General features: G+C 39.6%; 1 protein-coding gene across 10 annotated transcripts in view; it reads left to right on the top strand.

Annotated features, from left to right (window-relative positions):
• AFF2 (ALF transcription elongation factor 2) overlaps positions 1–18,531 on the top strand; it is a 489,532-nt gene that overhangs the window by 149,329 nt on the left and 321,672 nt on the right. For 3 of the 10 annotated variants that reach the window (XM_055375542.2, XM_055375547.2, XM_055375544.2), the window contains exons 2-3: positions 1,587–1,719; positions 11,186–12,046. In XM_055375542.2, coding sequence (XP_055231517.1) covers positions 1,587–1,719; positions 11,186–12,046 — 994 coding nt within the window. Of the gene's footprint in view, positions 1–920; positions 1,037–1,586; positions 1,720–11,185; positions 12,047–18,531 lie in introns of those variants that run through there. The other 7 variants (XM_004064980.5, XM_055375548.2, XM_055375546.2 and 4 more) reach the window with 5 other exon arrangements.

Below are 18,531 nucleotides of genomic sequence, written 5' to 3' on the forward strand. Positions count from 1 at the left end.
CCTAGATGTGGGGCCCTGGCTTTGGCTAGGACTCTGAAGGTTTTCTTTGCTTTACTCAGACAGTGATAACATTTGCTGAATATACTCATGAATGGTCCAGTGAGCTTTAATGTATCTGATGTTTGTATTATGAAAGTGTAATGTGCATTTAAACATCCTATAAATGTTGTTGCTGTTTTTTAATGGAGAAATGAGTGTTCTTTATCCAGGAGATAAAGTTATCAAAGTCACTTTGAATTTGACCATTCAAGGATTCCTGTGAAGAAAAGTGGATGATTAAGTGTAGTGGCATTGTACACTCCATGTTTATCAACATCTAGTTAAGCTGCACAGATAGTTTATGTTCTAGGTTCTTTGAGCAAACTAGCCTACCAATGACAGGTATTAAGGTTTCGGATATAGTCAAAGCCTGTCAACTGTAGTTTTATATCAGTAGATCTCTTGTAATTCCTTTAGCTATTATGTTCATTTGCATGTCAATTATCTAATTAAGTCTTAACATGGGACTATTAACATGGGGAAGGAAACCAACATTTATCCAACACCTGCTAGGCATTTTATGTACATTTATGTAATTTAAATTTGCTCAGTGTATATATACTCACTTTGGGTAAGGTTAACATCAAAAGCATGAAAAAAGCCCAGTGAATAAAATAAGATACACCACTACGAGATGTAGATTATGGCTTAATTTGCAGTCTTGCATGATGAAGAAAATAATTGTTTTCTTAGTAAGGAAGCATTCCATTCCATAAAACCGAAAGGCCTGGAATATATCTTAAATATTGTTTAGAAGCTTTTGATCCTCCAATGGGAAAGCCTGAAATGTGATCAGAGTCACAGTTAGTCTTTATAAAACATTTGTTCATTGAGGTCATTAAAGGCTTTTGACACCTCCTTTTTTTCATCCACAGTTAGTCATTTGTTATTCAAGTCAGACCCTTTTTTCTGTGAAGAGTTTCTCAAAAAGGCTTCCATTCACTTCTGAAGAAAACTGTACGAAGACCAACACCACAACAACCAAACACAAAGAAGTGTAGGTGATTTGGCAATTTATTTTTTTGTGGACTTCTGAAAATGCCCTTAAATTCTCCTGTGAGTTCATCAAAACAAGCTCACTTTGGCTGTGGGCTCAGGACAGAAATCCAATTTATCTTCAGCTCCATACTTTGATAATTCCTTTCCCTTAGGACTTTGTGACATCTGTGGATTCTGAGCCCTAGGTAGTTGGCAACACAATGTAACTTTAATTCAGTACCTTTCTGCACTGTGGGCTGACTTTTGGAGAGTATGTAATTGCTTATAATAATCAAAAAAGGACAAGGGAAGAGAATTTTGCTTTACTTGCTTGTCATGAATATCATTTCAAATAAGCAAGTTTTTGTTTTCTTCTTTATTCTGAAGAGCTGGTCAGGATCTTAAACTCAATAGGTGTAATGAAAAGGATTATCTGTTCTCTATGCAGTGTCAACTTGGGCAGCAAGTTGACTTGAATTTTTTTATTATTATTGACAGCAAGGAAAATTTAAATGACTTGCATGATTAATTAATCTTTTTCTCTTTTTGTCTTTTCCTTTTCATATCAGTCACTATGAACAAGACCGTAGTGCACTTAAAAAAAGGGAATGGGAGCGGAGGAATCAAGAAGTCCAGCAAGAAGACGATCTCTTTTCTTCAGGCTTTGATCTTTTTGGGGAGCCATACAAGGTAGCTGAATATGTATGTAATTTTTCTTTCTGGAAAATGGTTGCTTGTTACATTTTGGAACTCACTAATCAACATTTAATTTATGTTTAAAGCACCCAACTCATTTCCAGGGGAATATATTTTACAAGTGAAATTTGTACATACACTGTATTTGAGGCAACTGCAAGTTTCTGACGAGGTCTTCAGAAACAAATTTCATCTTCTTTTGGGAGCACAGTATGATTGAAGAGAGACTTGTCAGACTTCCTGTCTCCAATGAGCCCCTCTCTGCCCAACACTTCCTACAGCAAGGAATGCCCCCTTGACACTTTCTACTGCTGTGATTGTCAGTAGGCAGCTCCTGAAGACTTCATCAGAATGTCAATGGAGATGTCTGTTTCTTTTCCCAATCAGTGTCATCCATTGCAAGGCCACTGTTTTTCTTTTCCATTTTAGGTTGTTAGCAGCTCTTCAGTGGTTTGAGTGCTCTTTGAAAATCATTGTTCTAGAATAAAGGAAAAAAGCCAATCATTTTTCCTGGTGGTTAATAATCATGGGTTAGAAGATTGTCTCAACCAGAGGGGGGTAGTATAGCTAGGTTGAATTTCTAGTGGTATTCTGGCTAGTGTGTAGCTTCAATAATCATCAAACTGCTGTGTCTACAAGTATTGATTTTACAATGACTGCTTCTGAACTTTCTATTTGGGGTAGAGATGAGAGGCGACTGGGAAGAGATTATGACGGAAGAATCTTATTGAATTGCTGGCAGCTGGTTGGTTTTTATTGAAATGCAGTAGCAGTGTAATTTTCTGTAATAAAAATGATGTAAGAAGTACAACAATAGAGAAAATTTTCAAGAGCTGTGATTTTAGAAGAGTACCCTTTAAGGGACAGTGACTTCTGGAAAAGGAAAGTTCTTAAGGAAAACAGCATAGGCCCAAATACTACTTTGGGGTAGAGAGTAAGCTATTTGGATTGGTGACTGGTGAGACCAGGGTCTTGTTACCTTGTTCAAAGCAAGTAAGCAACTCTTGATTGAGACACTGCAGGAACTTTCAAGTTTGGTAAGCCTGATGAAGAAACTTAGGTCACCTAAGCTACTGGTTTTCAATCTGTCAGTAATAGTATGATCCCTAAAAAAGCAGTGTTCCCATATGAACAGGTTAATTTGTATACTACTTTGAAGGTATATATTTAGATATATAATTGGTTTAACAAACATTTATGAAGGTCTACTATGTGCTAGTCACTGCCTTACACCAGTGTACAAAGAGGAATAGCATAGTCTCTGTTTTCAAGGAGTTCCTAGTCGAGTGGCAGAGATCATTTGAACCAGTGATGGCATGCCTGCATGGTAACAGAGAGATAGCAAGGGAAAGATCAGCGAAGACTTTGTATTCAAACTCATTATAAAGAGTTTGAACATAATTTTTTACATGATGAAAAAAATCATTACAAATATTTAAGTCATGGTATGGCCAGGAAAAATGAACAGTTTAGAATGATGATGTTGGGCAGTGTGGACAGTGGGTTGGAGGGAGGGGAAACTAAGGAAAGATAAAGAAGCTATTGTAATTGATAAGGGGAGCTTATGTCAGGAATGATTTAAGGTAGAGTAAGGAAGTTGAAATTATGGAATTGGGTATCTAATTGCATGTGGGGAGTATGGAATAAGAATTAATGGTTCCCAAGTTTTTTATGTGAGAGGGTGGTGGTGTCATGAACAAGTTGTTCAGGAGGAGAACATGGTTGGTGCTTGTAGAGAAAAAACAATTAATTTAGTTTTGAGTGCGTTGGCTTTGAGATGCTAGAGAGATATCAGGAGAGAGCTATCCAGAAGGCTTGGATATATGGGTCTGAAACTCATGGGAGTGGTCAAGGGAGAAGTTTAGGTGTTATTGTCTTATAGGTATCAGTGGAAGCTGTGAGAATGCCTACCATCACTGAAGAGATTATGGAGTAAAAAGGAGGACAAACAATTCTTGGGAGTAGCACCATTTAAGGGGTAAAAGAGGTGGTGAAAGCAGAGGCCAGGAAAGGAAACTCCAAAGGAATGATCAGAGTGGTAGGAAGAGAACTAGGAAAGAAACATTTAATAGAAAACTAGGGAACAAAGGAAGGATTTGCTGTGCCTCAGAGAGGTCAGGAAAGGTAAGAACTTTAAAGTGGCTGTTTGGATTTGGCAGTTAAGGAGTAATTGGTGACCTTATGGAGAGTTGTTTTATTTGTTGATGACAATGGTCATTGTGGGATGCCAAACTGCCAGGGGTTGGAGAATAAATGGGAAGTGGTTAAGTAAAGAAAGCGAGACAGTCAATATAGATATGATCTTACAGAAATGTTTTGCATGGAGGAAAAAAGAAAGAAAGATAAGTTAGAAAGTAAAGGGAGGAATTATATAAAGGGAAGCTTTTTAGAAAAATGAGATAAACATGAACATGTTTAGAGATTGATGGGAAGCAAATAACTTCAATGGTGAATGAGAAGGTGGAAGATACAGGAGAGAAGGGTGAGGCTAAGTTGAGCAAGGTCCCGGAGGAGATTAAAAATAATACAAGATGGAGAGCAGTTGAGGAATCATGAGCTATGGGGTAGAAGGTGGGAACAGAACATTAGAATGAGAACAAAGCAGGAGAGGGGAAGGAAGATTGGGGAAGTGCAAGAAATCAGGGCCTCCATTTTCTGCAGAAAATGGAGGAGAGGTCAAAGCACGGTAAGTGTCTTATCCTTTCTCAAGCTGAAGAAGGAATAAGGAGATAAGTTTTACATGTTATCTTTGGATGGGTTAGAAAAATGAGCTTTACTCAAAAGGTTTATTCTTAAAATCCAATGTCCACACTATCCTCAACACTATAATGAGGTGAAGAACTCTTGATTTATTCTCCCTTCATAATTTTAAGTCACGATGAATTGATGGTCTTGTACCTTTAAGGTAAATGCCATCTTTTCACAAGGCCTGTTATATAGATCCATTTTTTAAATGTTAGCAGTGTCTTTTTGAGTAGGCAGTTGAAAAAAATCTGTTATCAACATTTTCAGAAGTTTTGAAAGCCATCTGTCTTGATATTACAAGGGTACATCAAGTAGAGACATAGATGGGAACATTTAGTATAGTGTGGGGCAGGGCCTATTGTGTGATTAGTAGCTTGTTACCTTTGTGCCTCCTGATGGGGAAAAACCTTGTTCTTTTTTTTTTTTCTGAGATGGAGTCTCGCTCTATCGCCCAGTCTAGAGTGCAGTGTGACTTACTGCAGCCTCTGCCTCCCATGTTCAAGTGATTCTCCTGCCTCAGCCTCCCAAGTAGCTGGAATTACAGGTGTGCACCACGATGTCCGACTAATTTTTGTATTCTTAGTAGAGATGGGGTTTCACCATGTTGGCAAGGCTGGTCTCAAACTCCTGGCCTCATGTGATTGCCCACCTTGACCTCCCAAAGTGCTGGGATTACAGGCGTGAGCCACTGCGCCCGGCCAAAACCTTTGTTCTTAAGTCAAAACTGTGAAGGAAAAGAATAATGCTAGTGATTGGTGACCTAATAATTATTTTTCTTTCACCCTTGCTTTGATGATTGGTTGTTATCTTGAGCTGCATCCACATTCAGGGTTCCCTGGGAGAACACTGAGGAGTAACAGAGTAGTAGAACTGATGTTGCACCTCCATAAGGCTCCCCAGACCAAGACTGGGCTGGATATCCTTGGAGTATCTGGACATGCCAGTGGTCATGGGAGTCCTAGAGCTGGCCCATGGTCCACTGGTAGAAACGAGGACATACCACAGCTCTTCCCTAAGGTAGCAGTGGGAGTGGTTATCAAATTTAGAATAAACATTCCTGATGGTGGGTCAAGACTTTCAGGAAAGTTCTTGCTACCCTGAAGCCTAAAACAAGGTCCAGTCATCCGTCCAATAGCGCCAGTGGTTCATAAATTAGCCAACATGAACACTGATCTCTAGGACCTATTATCCTTTCTTGGCAGAAAGGTAAATGGTGATCTCTCATGTTCCTGGCTAATTTCTTTCCCTTCTTTTCTTTGCCTCTACCACTGCCAGAATGGAGAGAATGTTGACCACCCCTAGATTTGGTTGGTAGTAGGGAACTTCTCTCTTGGGCTGCTTTTGTAGCATATGATTTTCAAATTGGAGTTTGTGTTATGCTTTTGAGAAGGATGTCTTCAAATGTGCCTGAAAAATATGAAGCCATTTGACTTGTCTAGGTTAGTGCACTAAGTTTGGTAAGGAACTGGCATGTAACAAGTGCATGCCAGCTTACTGTCTGCTAGGCACTGTGCTAGAGTTTTATGTGTATGCTCATTTAGTCCTTATAACAATGTGTGTGTTCATTTAGTCCTTATAACAACTGGGGTATGCAACTTTCCCATGTTTTCCATGAGGAATTTTAACTCAGAGAAGCGAGATGGCTTCTTTGCATTTTCATATCCTTATACGTGGCGAATTTAGACCTTGCATCCAGTTCTGTATGATTCCGTATCTGTAACAGGAAGTTATTTATCCTCTGACAGGATGTCAGAATACTTGATAAGCTTACCTGCTGGGTGATGGTGGAGAAGAAACTCCCTTTCTCTGATCCATAGGTTTTCTTTTTCCTTTCTGGATTGAATCATAGTAATTAATAAGAATAGTAATATTTTATGGCTCTTCATAGCCCAATGAGAATGAGGAAACTGAGGTGCAGAGAGGATTATTAAATGGCTTACCCAAGGTCATTTGTGTTGGGGCACATAGAGGTAGAGGCCAGATGGAGGCCAGAGCTACTCTGCTGACTCACATGGTTGTTTTAAGGATCACATGAAATAACCTGGGAAACCTTGCTTTGAAATCTGTAAAGTGCTACACAAATTCAGGTATTATCGTTATTATAATTAGAGTAAAGAAGGAAATAGAAACTTAGAGCTTAGAGAGATTAACTGCAAAAATACTAGAATTAGAAAAAGACAAATTACTAAATCACATGCTAGCTACAATAAAATAAAAGAAAAAAATGAGCTTCAAAACTTGAATTATTTTGCTACTTGTATTAAAAAGAAATACTATGGTACAATAGCTTCCTAGCACATTAGTCTTGCATGCAATGAAATTATACTACTGATTTGTAGATAGCATTAGAAACAAACTGAGGGAAGTTTGCATTTCCTGAAGTAATGAGAGGCAAAAAAGCTTAAATGAGGGAATGCTGTTAGTCATGAGCCACAAACCAGACATGTAATTTATGCCTGAAAATACTTGGAAAATGCATTTCCTGATGATAGAGAAATTGTGATTACTTAGAAAATAATGGCTGCAGAGGTTACCTTTAAAGAATCAACCAATTATCTAGACCGGGAAGTAAAGAATTAGCCAAATTGAAAGAAGCATATAATTGATTGAAATGGCTGAATTTCATTTTTGTCATGTTTATAATGTTCAATCAAGATTACCAAGAATATTTTGCTCCTTAATAGGATTACTAAGACTCTGGAGGGTGAAAAAGAACATTTAGTATGAATCAGAAGTTGCTATGGTGTATAATGAGAGTACATTGTGTAGGTGTGTATAAATGTATTTCAGGCCCCATTGGGTTTTCTATCCAGTGGTTCTCATATCTCCATCTTGAGAAATTTAAAAACTGATTGACAGTTACCCACCTCCAGTGGTGGGAAGGTAGAGTGCTTACTCTGGCGACCTGGACTGGACTACTAATTATGTGCTGATTGTTGAATGGTGAACTTCTTGAGGCTCTGTGTCCATGTGTCCTCTGTGCGTAACCCTGCCTCAGGAGGGTCTCAAATTTACCAGTGTCTGTCTTAAGAACTACTACAATAATTCCTACTTGTAGCCACAGAACATCTGTTATGCAAACCATATGGATCTTCCTTCAATCAGCAACTCAGAAAGCATCACCAGTGAACTCAACCTTGAACTGTGTGCTATACATTTCCTGTCACACGCCCTTCTGAGACAATTGCTCTATGAGGAAACTAGTCTAAGGGAGATGACATCCCTCTATTTCTCCAGGTTATCACAGCTTCACTCCTGTGTCATTACTGTGCAAGAAAGCTGCACGCCTGGATTGTATTAGCCTAGACCTCTAAGTCCACATGCAGACATGCTTTCACTGAGTTAGTCATCATAAGAAAAAGCCACATGAAGACATATTTGCATCATTTTGGAAAATGAGGCCCCAAAAAGTGTTACATTGCTCAAGTGTTCTTGTAAAAATATCAGTGAGAGGAATTCCTTTTCACATTTTATTATCAGACAACCATTTGTCTCATTTAATGAATTAGGATATGCTTCTTTCGATGAAAGATAATTCTATAACCTACGAGCTTTTCCTTTTTGCCTTAGCTACCAGGAAACTCAAAGTTCAATTTAATGTTCAATCATAGTAACCAAGTTAGCCTGATTTTTGCCTTCTATTATGTACCTTTGACTTCAGCCATTGCAAATTCTTTATTTTGATATAGACAGGGTATGAATTTTAATTTATCCTGTTCAATTCTGTAAAAATTTATTGAGTATTTGATTAGCACAGGACATGGTGCTACATCTTGGGTATATAAAAATAAGTGAAATGTAGTCTCTGACCTTTAAGAACTCATGGTTTTATTCAAGAAAAGATATCAAAAGTGTAGTATACACTATGTAGTAGAAGGTTGATTTTCTGGACTTATTGAGAGAAATTTCAATTTTCCTCTAATTTTGTTCACATAGACACAGTGTTAGACATTGGCCAGTTTAGAAATTCTTTTAATTTCAAGTATATTTTTAAAACCTAGATATGGAAAAATATATCTAAGCTTGCTTCAGAAACCCAGATCATTATAAGTAAATGTCAATGAAGAGACATTACAAAGTAGGCAAGGTTCTCCCTACTGAGGACAAGATGAACCTCTTTTATTTACTCCTGAAACAAGAACAGGAATTTGACTAGCTTGCTTGTAAGCAAATGAGCTTTCACATTCTTGAGTCCTGATTATGTTTCCCTAAGGAGACTACAATGACTTCTCAGGGCATGGAGGTATTACAGTGGTCTCTATGACACCTAGGGAGAAAGTTCTGATTTTGCAGAGCTCTGTTTCTGTGAAAGCCAGATAATGAAATGAAGGCATTCCAATGGGAAGTGAAATGGTGTTGTTTTCCCTTGTTGAGTCAGATCATTGAATATGGCCAGATATCACTGTTCATGAGGCAAACATCTGACCCAAGAGGTAATCTGTTTGACAGGCCAAAACAACCTACAAATGTTTAAAGCTTGCATCAGATTCTTGTTGGACCCTCAGCACAATGAAATTTCTTTGTTTTAAATTTAGAGATTGAACAGGGAGCCTGGTTTTGGCTACTGTCCATGTGGTTCATTGTGCAACTCAGTTGAAGGAGACCACTATATACAAAGAGTTTATTCTTGTCTGGGCTAAAAAGTAATTCCTGCCATTAAAAATGACAAACCTAGAGACTTTTAGGAAATAAAAGTGACTTCTACCCATCTATAACTTTTAAATATATCTTTCAGATGTACTTTTGAAAACAGAGTGATTATTCAGCTGAGGATTATACAGAATGTTAATTGTTTAATCACTACTTCAGTACTAAGGTTGTGTATGATGCAATATATGATTGGAGGATAAGCAAACTAAAATTGACATATAGTTATTTGACTTCTAAAAATATCTGTCCCTGACAGAGCTCCCTTAGCATATGTTTAGCATACTTTTCCTTAATCTTTGAAATTTATATTTCTCCTATTGCCCTCATTTCTTTGGAAGTGTCTCATATGGTTTCACACACACATGGTATGAGTTAAATACTTTTTACGGTATATGGAGATGGTGCTGATAATGAGGCCAAGGTTACTGGTTTGATTCTCTCTCTGTTCCTTCTTGGTATCGTTTGCTGGTTCCTCATCTTCTCTCAGTCTCTTAAAGGTTGATGCTTCCCAGGGTTCTCTGCCAATCCGTATCTTCTCATTCTATGTTTTCTTTCCCCAGACGACTTCACCCATTTCTAGCACTTCGCCCTCTATCCATCTGCATATCCTCCCATCTTTACATACAAAGGAAAACACACAGCCAAACAACAAGTTTAGACTGAGATGCTAGCCCTGGATAGGTATACTCCCTATGTACACTAGGAGACTGGGCTGTGTTAATGGCATGTGAAAAATCTTAGATGTTAAACAACTATCTTCAGCAGAGTGTACCAATGGTTAGATGGTCACTCCCTCCTGTGCACTGAAAATGTGCCCATGGCTTCTGGGACTTGAAGGCCACATAGGGTGGTATTTTTCCCATCCAGTGGCCCAGTTGCCAGATGGCTCCTTGAATACTGGTAGCCTTCTATCATTGCAACATCTTGGGCCAGGATAGTGCAGCCTAGGTACAAAAAGGTCCTTTGGCTTTCTGAATTCAGCAGCTTGTTTTGATAACCTCTTTGGCATATAAAGAGAATAAAGAAAGCCACTTTTGGGGGTGAACAACTGAGCTTTCATCAAAGTCATTTCCAAGTATACAGCTACCCACCATTTTTTAGTCATGATAACTTTGCTTTCTGTATTACAAAAACCCATGCAGGAGCATAATTATTTTAAAAACAATCACAGCCATTTTAATAGAACAAATACATCCTACAGGGGGTGGTGTAGCTGGTATACTGATTGTCCATAAAATGATTTGGTTGCCTCTCTAACTGCTATACATTAGGCTAACATCACTTTGAAAAGATAACTTTGTTTTGGTTTACTTAAACAACAGTTTAAATACTTGAATAAATTTTCCTTAATCATTGAAAAGACACAGAAGGGCTTGAGTCACTGTTGATGAACAATTGCATCATTTCAAAGTAAATGAGTATGAATCATCAATATGTAAACACAGTCATTCCAGAATATACAGGCAAACACTAGTAATTCATACAGTTCTTTGATTAGAAGGAATCAGATTCATTTTAGTCATGAGTTAGCTCAATTAGATGCTGTTTAATTCCATTCCTTTCCTAAACTTATTATAGTCATGGTAGCACAATGTAACTGATTTTCTTATCCAATAGCCTAAGCCTTTTTCATGGTATAATGTGGTGCGAAGGCTGATATGTCAAAAATTTATATAGGTAGAAAATTCCATTATAACTCCAATGATTGGTAAGCAGAAGTTGTTAATCACAATGTAGAATGTAGCAATTCAGCTCATCTGTCACAGAATAAGTTATTTTTCTAATAAAATTAATAAATGATGTAATTTAAAAGTTTTTCTCAATGAACATGTTTAAGGACTGGCTAGGGAGTATAAAAATGTTAATCATACCCGCTCATTCCAGAAGCTTTTTCAATAGTGTTCTTGATTTTTTTTCTTACATAGCACATGAAAAGCATGAAATTATATGGCAGCAAGACATATTTAAAGAACCCCGTATGATAGTCTACTTAGGGCATCTGTTTGAAACATTAACATTAGGAAACACAAACCTATTCATTCTCTCTCCTCCCACCCCCATCTTTTTGTTATTTTAGACAAACAAAGGTGATGCACTTGCCAACCGAGTCCAGAACACGCTTGGAAACTATGATGAAATGAAGGATTTGCTAACTAACCATTCTAATCAGAATCACCTAGTGGGAATTCCAAAGAATTCTGTGCCCCAGAATCCCAACAACAAAAATGAACCAAGCTTTTTTCCAGAACAAAAGAACAGAATAATTCCACCTCACCAGGATAATACCCATTCTTCAGCACCAATGCCTCCACCTTCTGTTGTGATACTGAATTCAACTCTAATACACAGCAACAGAAAATCAAAACCTGAGTGGTCACGTGATAGTCATAACCCTAGCACTGTACTGGCAAGCCAGGCCAGTGGTCAGCCAAACAAGATGCAGACTTTGACACAGGACCAGTCTCAAGCCAAACTGGAAGACTTCTTTGTCTACCCAGCTGAACAGCCCCAGATTGGAGAAGTTGAAGAGTCAAACCCATCTGCAAAGGAAGACAGTAACCCTAATTCTAGTGGAGAAGATGCTTTCAAAGAAATCTTTCAATCCAATTCACCAGAAGAATCTGAATTCGCCGTGCAAGCGCCTGGGTCTCCCCTAGTGGCTTCCTCTTTATTAGCTCCTAGCAGTGGCCTTTCAGTTCAAAACTTCCCACCAGGGCTTTACTGCAAAACAAGCATGGGGCAGCAAAAGCCAACTGCATACGTCAGACCCATGGATGGCCAGGACCAGGCACCGGACATCTCACCAACACTGAAACCTTCAATTGAATTTGAGAACAGCTTTGGGAATCTGTCATTTGGAACACTCTTGGATGGAAAACCCAGTGCAGCCAGTTCAAAGACTAAACTGCCAAAGTTCACCATCCTCCAAACAAGTGAAGTAAGTAATTTTTAAAGTTTTGTTTGGTTTCACTTTTTTTTAGTTCTCTGCTCTAACCTCTATAATCCAGTATTCACAAGCAGCTCTCATTTACCTTAATGAGCTGTATAGGATACTCTTCAAGTTCAGGGTCTGAATTTTGATCTTCTGTCACTTGTGACATAACTGATTAACATGCTGCAAATAGAGTTAAATCTCCGTAATTTGGAATGACAGAAGACAAGGTCGGTCTGACTGAAAGAATGACAAGTTGGAGTTATAAAATAGTTTCATAAAATACAGTTGTGGTAATACTATGTATAAATTAATAACATTTGAGATTATAATTGGTCATAAGTAGTATGAGGTTCATGAGAAAATTGCGAGTCACTATATGCCTTCACTACTCAGTAGCATATTCTAAACCTAAAATACAGAAGTTCCTTAAAGTAGAAGAATGTAGAACTGTGGTTTGCTGGAACCTGAAGTAGAAGGCGTTCTTTAAGAATTTTAGTTTCTTGAGTGATTACAGAGCTATTCCTTGGCAAGATCTTAATGTTATCTCCCGTATCCATCAATCTTCCCTTCTGCATCTCCTTCCTCCACAGGTATCTACATAGCCCTTTTATTCTACCTTCATCCTTTCTGTCAAAGCAAAAAGCATTACGAGCAACCAAAAGCCCACTGGTTTAGAATGAGTAAATATCCTACCCATCTCAGGAATCATTGCCTTGTAAAAGAGAAGTCCAGAGGCACCAAAGCCTCTTCTAAGGAATGAATCGCTAATGATTGGATTCCAGGCCTTGTGGCCCCTGGGTGGGGGTCATGCATGGTGCTGCCTCTCAGACACTACCATGTAAGCGGCTGTCTACTGCACCTCAAGCGTTTGATTGGAAGAAGCCACTGCCTTTAGATTGGATTCCTGTCACTGGTGACTAAAGGCTTGAAATAACACAGAGGAAGAAAGTAGGGTTAAATTCTTACTCAATAGGAGTGACAGGCAGTCTGTCTGAATGGTTGTAGATTCCAAGTTAGTGGTATCTGAGTTAGAGAAGTGTGACCCTGTAAGCACCCTGGCTCTCCTTCCTTTATTTATCCTCAGCAGATGCGGTGATTTCAGAGGACGATGGGAACATAAAGGGAGGGAGGCCTGGGGCTGTTGACTATATTTTCTGAAGGTATGTTTTTAATATTGTTTCATTTCTGAGGCAGTTTTGCTTTTTGTATCATCATTCATCAAGTCTTGTCAAGCTTCCTCTTAAGTATCTCTCTAGTCTGTCATCTCTACCCCCACTGCCTTTGAACCACCTGTGAGCCTTCAGTGGACTGCTGTGAGAGCCCCTCTTGACTGGTCTCCTTCCCTCTAGTCTCACCTGTCTTCCATACCATCCATGCAGGCTCATCTAACAGGCAGATCTGACCATGTCACTCCCTGCTTTTGATTATTCAGTACCTTCTCATCACTTCCAGGGAAAAGTCCAAATTTCTTAGTCACACATACAAGGCTCTTCACCCTTTAGTTTCATACTCCTTTTTTGGCTACATATTTCACTACTTCTTCATGTGCAGTTGAAATCCCAGCCATATGGGACTACCTGTGGTTCCCTGTCATGTCATGCTTTATCACGCTTCCTTGCTTTTTGGCTTGCTGTCCCCTCAGCCTAGAATGTCTTTCCCCACCCTCCCTTGTCTTCCTGGTGAAGTCCTGTTTCTCCTTCAGGTCTGGTCAGTTGTCACCTTCTCTGTGAAAGCTTCCCTGATCCCCTCAGCTTAATTAAAAACCCCTTTGTCTTGGCTCCTCTAGCGCCTTCTATATGCCCTGATTGGCACCGACTCCATTGTATTGTAGTGATTTAGTTATGTTTCTATCTCCTCTACCAGACTGTGAGCTCACTAAGAGCAAGGAATACCTCATTCTCTCTGTATCCCAAGCGCCTAGCAAATACTTAGCACATAGTAGATACTCAATAAATGTTTGTTGAATGAATGAATTTCAAAAATGGTTACTTGATTACATTTTCTAAGCCACAATGTTAATCAAATAACATGCACAAATGTGAACAATTGCTAGGAAATCCATCATGAGTTATATCTTTTTCAGTTGTATTCTGTCTGCCTGTTTCTTACTCTGCTCTGCTCCTGTTCTGTCATTGAGAAATCCTAGCCATAATTTCTACTGAATGACTTAATACAGGCTTTAATACTTAAAAACCAAAAAAGAGATCTGCTTTGAAAAAGTACAAGTATAATGGGAGGTGGGGATATCATTCTTGTTTCTTCTTTTGCCCTGGTATCTGCTGCTGTTCCCTCCTTACACAGCCAGAACTGATCTGCAAATAGCACTGCCCCATAAAGCAGTCTGTCAGCCTGTTTCCATACCTCATTAGTAGAGTGACAAATCACAGACCCAGCGAAATCCACTCTGTTGTAATTCTCTCTCTTATACATTCACAAAATGGCTGACCCAGATTCAGAAATGACTTCATGCTTTCACTCAGTGCTCTGGCACACCAACGAGAGGTACATTTTCAAAAACAGTCTGAGCTGTCATCAGCTCTGGAGATGATTATCCCAGGAGCAGCCTATGTGCATGCAGCCTTTGGTGATGGTACAAACAGACCTTGCTAGAGCTCTGTATGAAAAATGGGCCAGGTGCAATAAAGTCATGATAGGAGATCAGTGAAGAAAGTACTTATTTTAAAATATGGGTTTCAAGGAAGGATTTGACAGAAGAGTAGAGAGAAGCTTAAAGCCCTAAAGTCAGGGGCATATACAGAACCCAAGGGTAATGTGAAAACCAAAAATAGGAGGAAAGGGAAAGAGAGGTTACACGGCCCAACAAGAGAGCTTAGAAGGGTGCAGATTAAAATGCGGGCATAGATATAGACAGGGAGGAGCATTATGGAGCTTTGAACCTAATGGAATTTATGTGGCTAAAACTCTGACCAAGTCTGAAAATTCACCCTATTAAATCTTGATGCACTTTTCAAAAGCACTTAGCATTAGAATTCAGCCCCAGTTCCTGGCGCCAAGAAGTTTCAGGCACTGGGTTCTGGGTCCCTAGTCAGTGTAGCCGTCTTTAATGAGTGGTAGCATTACTCTGAGTTATTACCAAAAAGGCTTATCCGTGGAGCAATCACAGTATTTCTTTGAGTATTCTCAACTTTTTCCCTGGCTTTAGTGACAGGAGGTTGATGAGTGTTAGTGAAGTGCATTTGTGGGGAGGGTGAAGCAGGATGGGTTGAATGGCCAGAAAACAGACAACATTCTAAGCTATACAAATAAGCAGATAACATTATATTTATGAATTGAGAGATCACAAACTATTATTGAAATGTGATGTGCAAGTGTGTGTGCCCATGTTTGTTTATGTGTCCACATGTTGAGTATATAGTGGGGAAATTTTTATTTTTTATCCTTGAAACATTTCCATGCTTCTTAGAATTTCTGTATCAACAATAAGGATATTAGAAGTATAACCAACTTTATTGCAAAAGGTCAGCTTTTCAATTGAGGCATGTCATTTTAACAAATAATTTGTTTAAAAACTTTATGTTGGCCGGGTGCAGTGGCTCACGCCTGTAATCCCAGCACTTTGGGAGGTTGAGATGGGCGGATCATGAAGTCAAGAGATCTAGACCATCCTGGCCAACATGGTGAAACCCCGTCTCTACCAAAAATACAAAAAAATAGCTGGCCATGGTGGCAAACACCTGTAGTCCCAGCTACTCGGGAGGCTGAGGCAGGAGAATAGCTTGAACCTGGGAGGCAGAGGTTGCAGTGAGCCGAGGTTGCACCACTGCACTCCAGCCTGGTGACAAAGCTAGACTCTGTCTCAAAAATAAATAAATAAATAAATAAATAACAAAACTTCAGGTCATAGAGTTTATTAACGTTCCTGGCAACAACAACAACAAAATGCTGATGTGTTCTGCAGTTGGGGTTAGAAGAATTTTCTCGGAACTGCATCTGAAAACAGTAAAAGGCCTATTTATATCAAGTGGAAACTGAGGGTTGCTTGCAGATGGTGCTTTATTAGGAAATGAATTTGTTAATAAACGTAGCTTTATACATGATTTCTTTACAGAAATTTTTGTTTATTTTTACCTTAGGATAAAAATCTGCTGGTGTAGACAGCTCTGCATTTTGGTGCAATTTGTTATTAGTATAGCTTGCCAAGTGAATAATCACATGCACATGAAAGGATTGATATCACATATTAAATGTCTCCATCCTAAGTCAGTAAGCTTTTGAAAGTACAAAACTAACGTGTAGAGTGTCATATCCCTAAAGGGTCATTTGCTTTACATGCTGCTCTTGGCTGTGATCTAAGGCTATCTGAGGCTCCAATTGCCACAAAACTAGTGGCCTTAGAAAACTTTAATAGAAATGGTGTGGGATTTGTCTGTAGCTTATTTTAGTGGTTAGCTTTGTCAACCAGCTGAAAAATTATTGCTCACATTTGTGACTGTGCCTGTTTTGTTTCACACCCTATGCAGTGAACACTGTGAGTATAATTACCTTTATTTATTGTGAGTTAGATAGTAAACTCAGGTCCCTTGTGTGAGAACTGCAGAGAATGCTAGGATATTACCATTGATGTTCTAGATATGTCCATGCAGCTACACAGAAATGAGACAGCTGCTTCAATGAATGGAAGGCCATCCAGTTGCTGTTTACAACTCATGCTAAGAATTTTTCACTTGACGTATTAGTCTGTTTTCATGCTGCTGATAAAGACGTACCTGAGTCTGGGCATTTACAAAAGAAAGATATTTAATGGACTTACAGTTCCACGTGGCTGGGGAGGCCTCACAATCATGGTGGAAGGTGAGAGGCATATCTCACATTATGGCAGACAAGAGAGGAGAGCTTGTGCAGGGAAACTCCCCCTTATAATAACCATCAGACTTTGTGATACTTACTAACTGTCATGAGAACATCACAGCAAAGACCTTCTCCCATGATTCAATTACTTCCTATTGGGTTCCTCCCACAAAGCATGGGAATTATGGGAGTTACAATTCAAGATAAGATTTGGGTGGGGACACAGCCAAACCATATTAATCCGCCCCCAGCCCCTCCCAAATCTCATGTCCTCACATTTCAAATCCAATCATGCCTTCCCAACAGTACCCCAAAGTCTTAACTCATTTCAGCATTAACTCAAAAGTCCACAGTCTAAAGTCTAATCTGAATCAATGCAAGTCCCTTCCGCTTATGAGTTCATAAATTCAAAAGCAAGTTAGTTACTTTCTGGATACAATGGAGGTACAGGCATTGGGTAAATACAGCTATTCCAAATGGGAGAAATTGGCCAAAACAAAGGGGCTACAGGCCCCATGCAAGTCCAGAATCCAGCAGGGCCGTCAAACCTTAAAGCTCCAAAATGATCTCCTTTGACTCCATGTCTCACATCCAGGTCATGCTGATGCAAGAGGTGGGTTCCCATGGTCTTGGACAGCTCTGCCCCTGTGGCTTTGCAGGGCGTAGCCCCCCTCCTGGCTGCTTTCATGGGCTGGCATTGAGTGTCTGTGGCTTTTCCAGGTGCATGGTGCAAGCTGTTGATGGATCTACCATTCTGGGGTCTGGAGGTTGGTGGCCTTCTTCTCACAGCTCCACTAGGTGGTGCCCCAACAGGGACTCTGTGGCAGCTCTGACCCCACATTTCCCTTTCACATTGTCCTAGCAGAGGTTCTCCATGGGGGCCCTGCCTCTGCAGTGAACTTCTGCCTGGGTATCCAGGCATTTCCATACATCCTCTGAAATCTAGGTGGAGGTTCCCAAACGTCAGTTCTTGACTTCTCTGCACCTGCAGGCTCAACACCATGTGGAAGCTGCCAAGATGTTGGGTTCCATTCTCTGAAATCACAGCCCAAGCCTAGCCCCTTTTAGCCATGGCTGGAGCAACTAGAATGCAGGGTACCAAGTCCCTAGGCTGCACAGAGCAGAGGGCCCTGGACCTGGCCTATGAAACCATCATTTCCTCCTAGGCCTCCTGGCCTGTGATGGGAGAGGCTGCTGTGAAGACCTCTGACATGCCCTGGAGACATTTTCCCTATTGTCTTGAGGGTTAACATTTGGCTCCTTGTTACTTATGCAAATTTCTGCAGCCGGCTTGAATTTCTCCTCAGAATATGTGATTTTCTTTTCTATTGCATTGTCAAGCTGCAAATTTTCCAAACTTTTATGCTGTGTTTCCCTTTTGAAATGGAATGCCTTTAACAACACCCAAGCCCCCTCTTGAATGCTTTGCTGCATAGAAATTTCTTCTGCCAGGTACCCTAAATCATCTCTCTTAAGTTCAAAGTTCCACAAGTCTCTAGGGCTGGGGCAAAATGCCACCAGTCTCTTTGCTAAAACATAACAAGAGTCACCTTTGCTCCAGTCCCCAACAAGTAACTCATCTCCATCTGAGACCACCTCACCCTGGATTTCATTGTCCATATCATTATCAGCATTTTGGTCAAAGACACTCAACAAGTCTCTAGGAAGTTCCAAACTTT

This window comes from Gorilla gorilla, chromosome X, assembly GCF_029281585.2.
Source record: "Gorilla gorilla gorilla isolate KB3781 chromosome X, NHGRI_mGorGor1-v2.1_pri, whole genome shotgun sequence".
Lineage (NCBI taxonomy): Eukaryota > Metazoa > Chordata > Mammalia > Primates > Hominidae > Gorilla > Gorilla gorilla.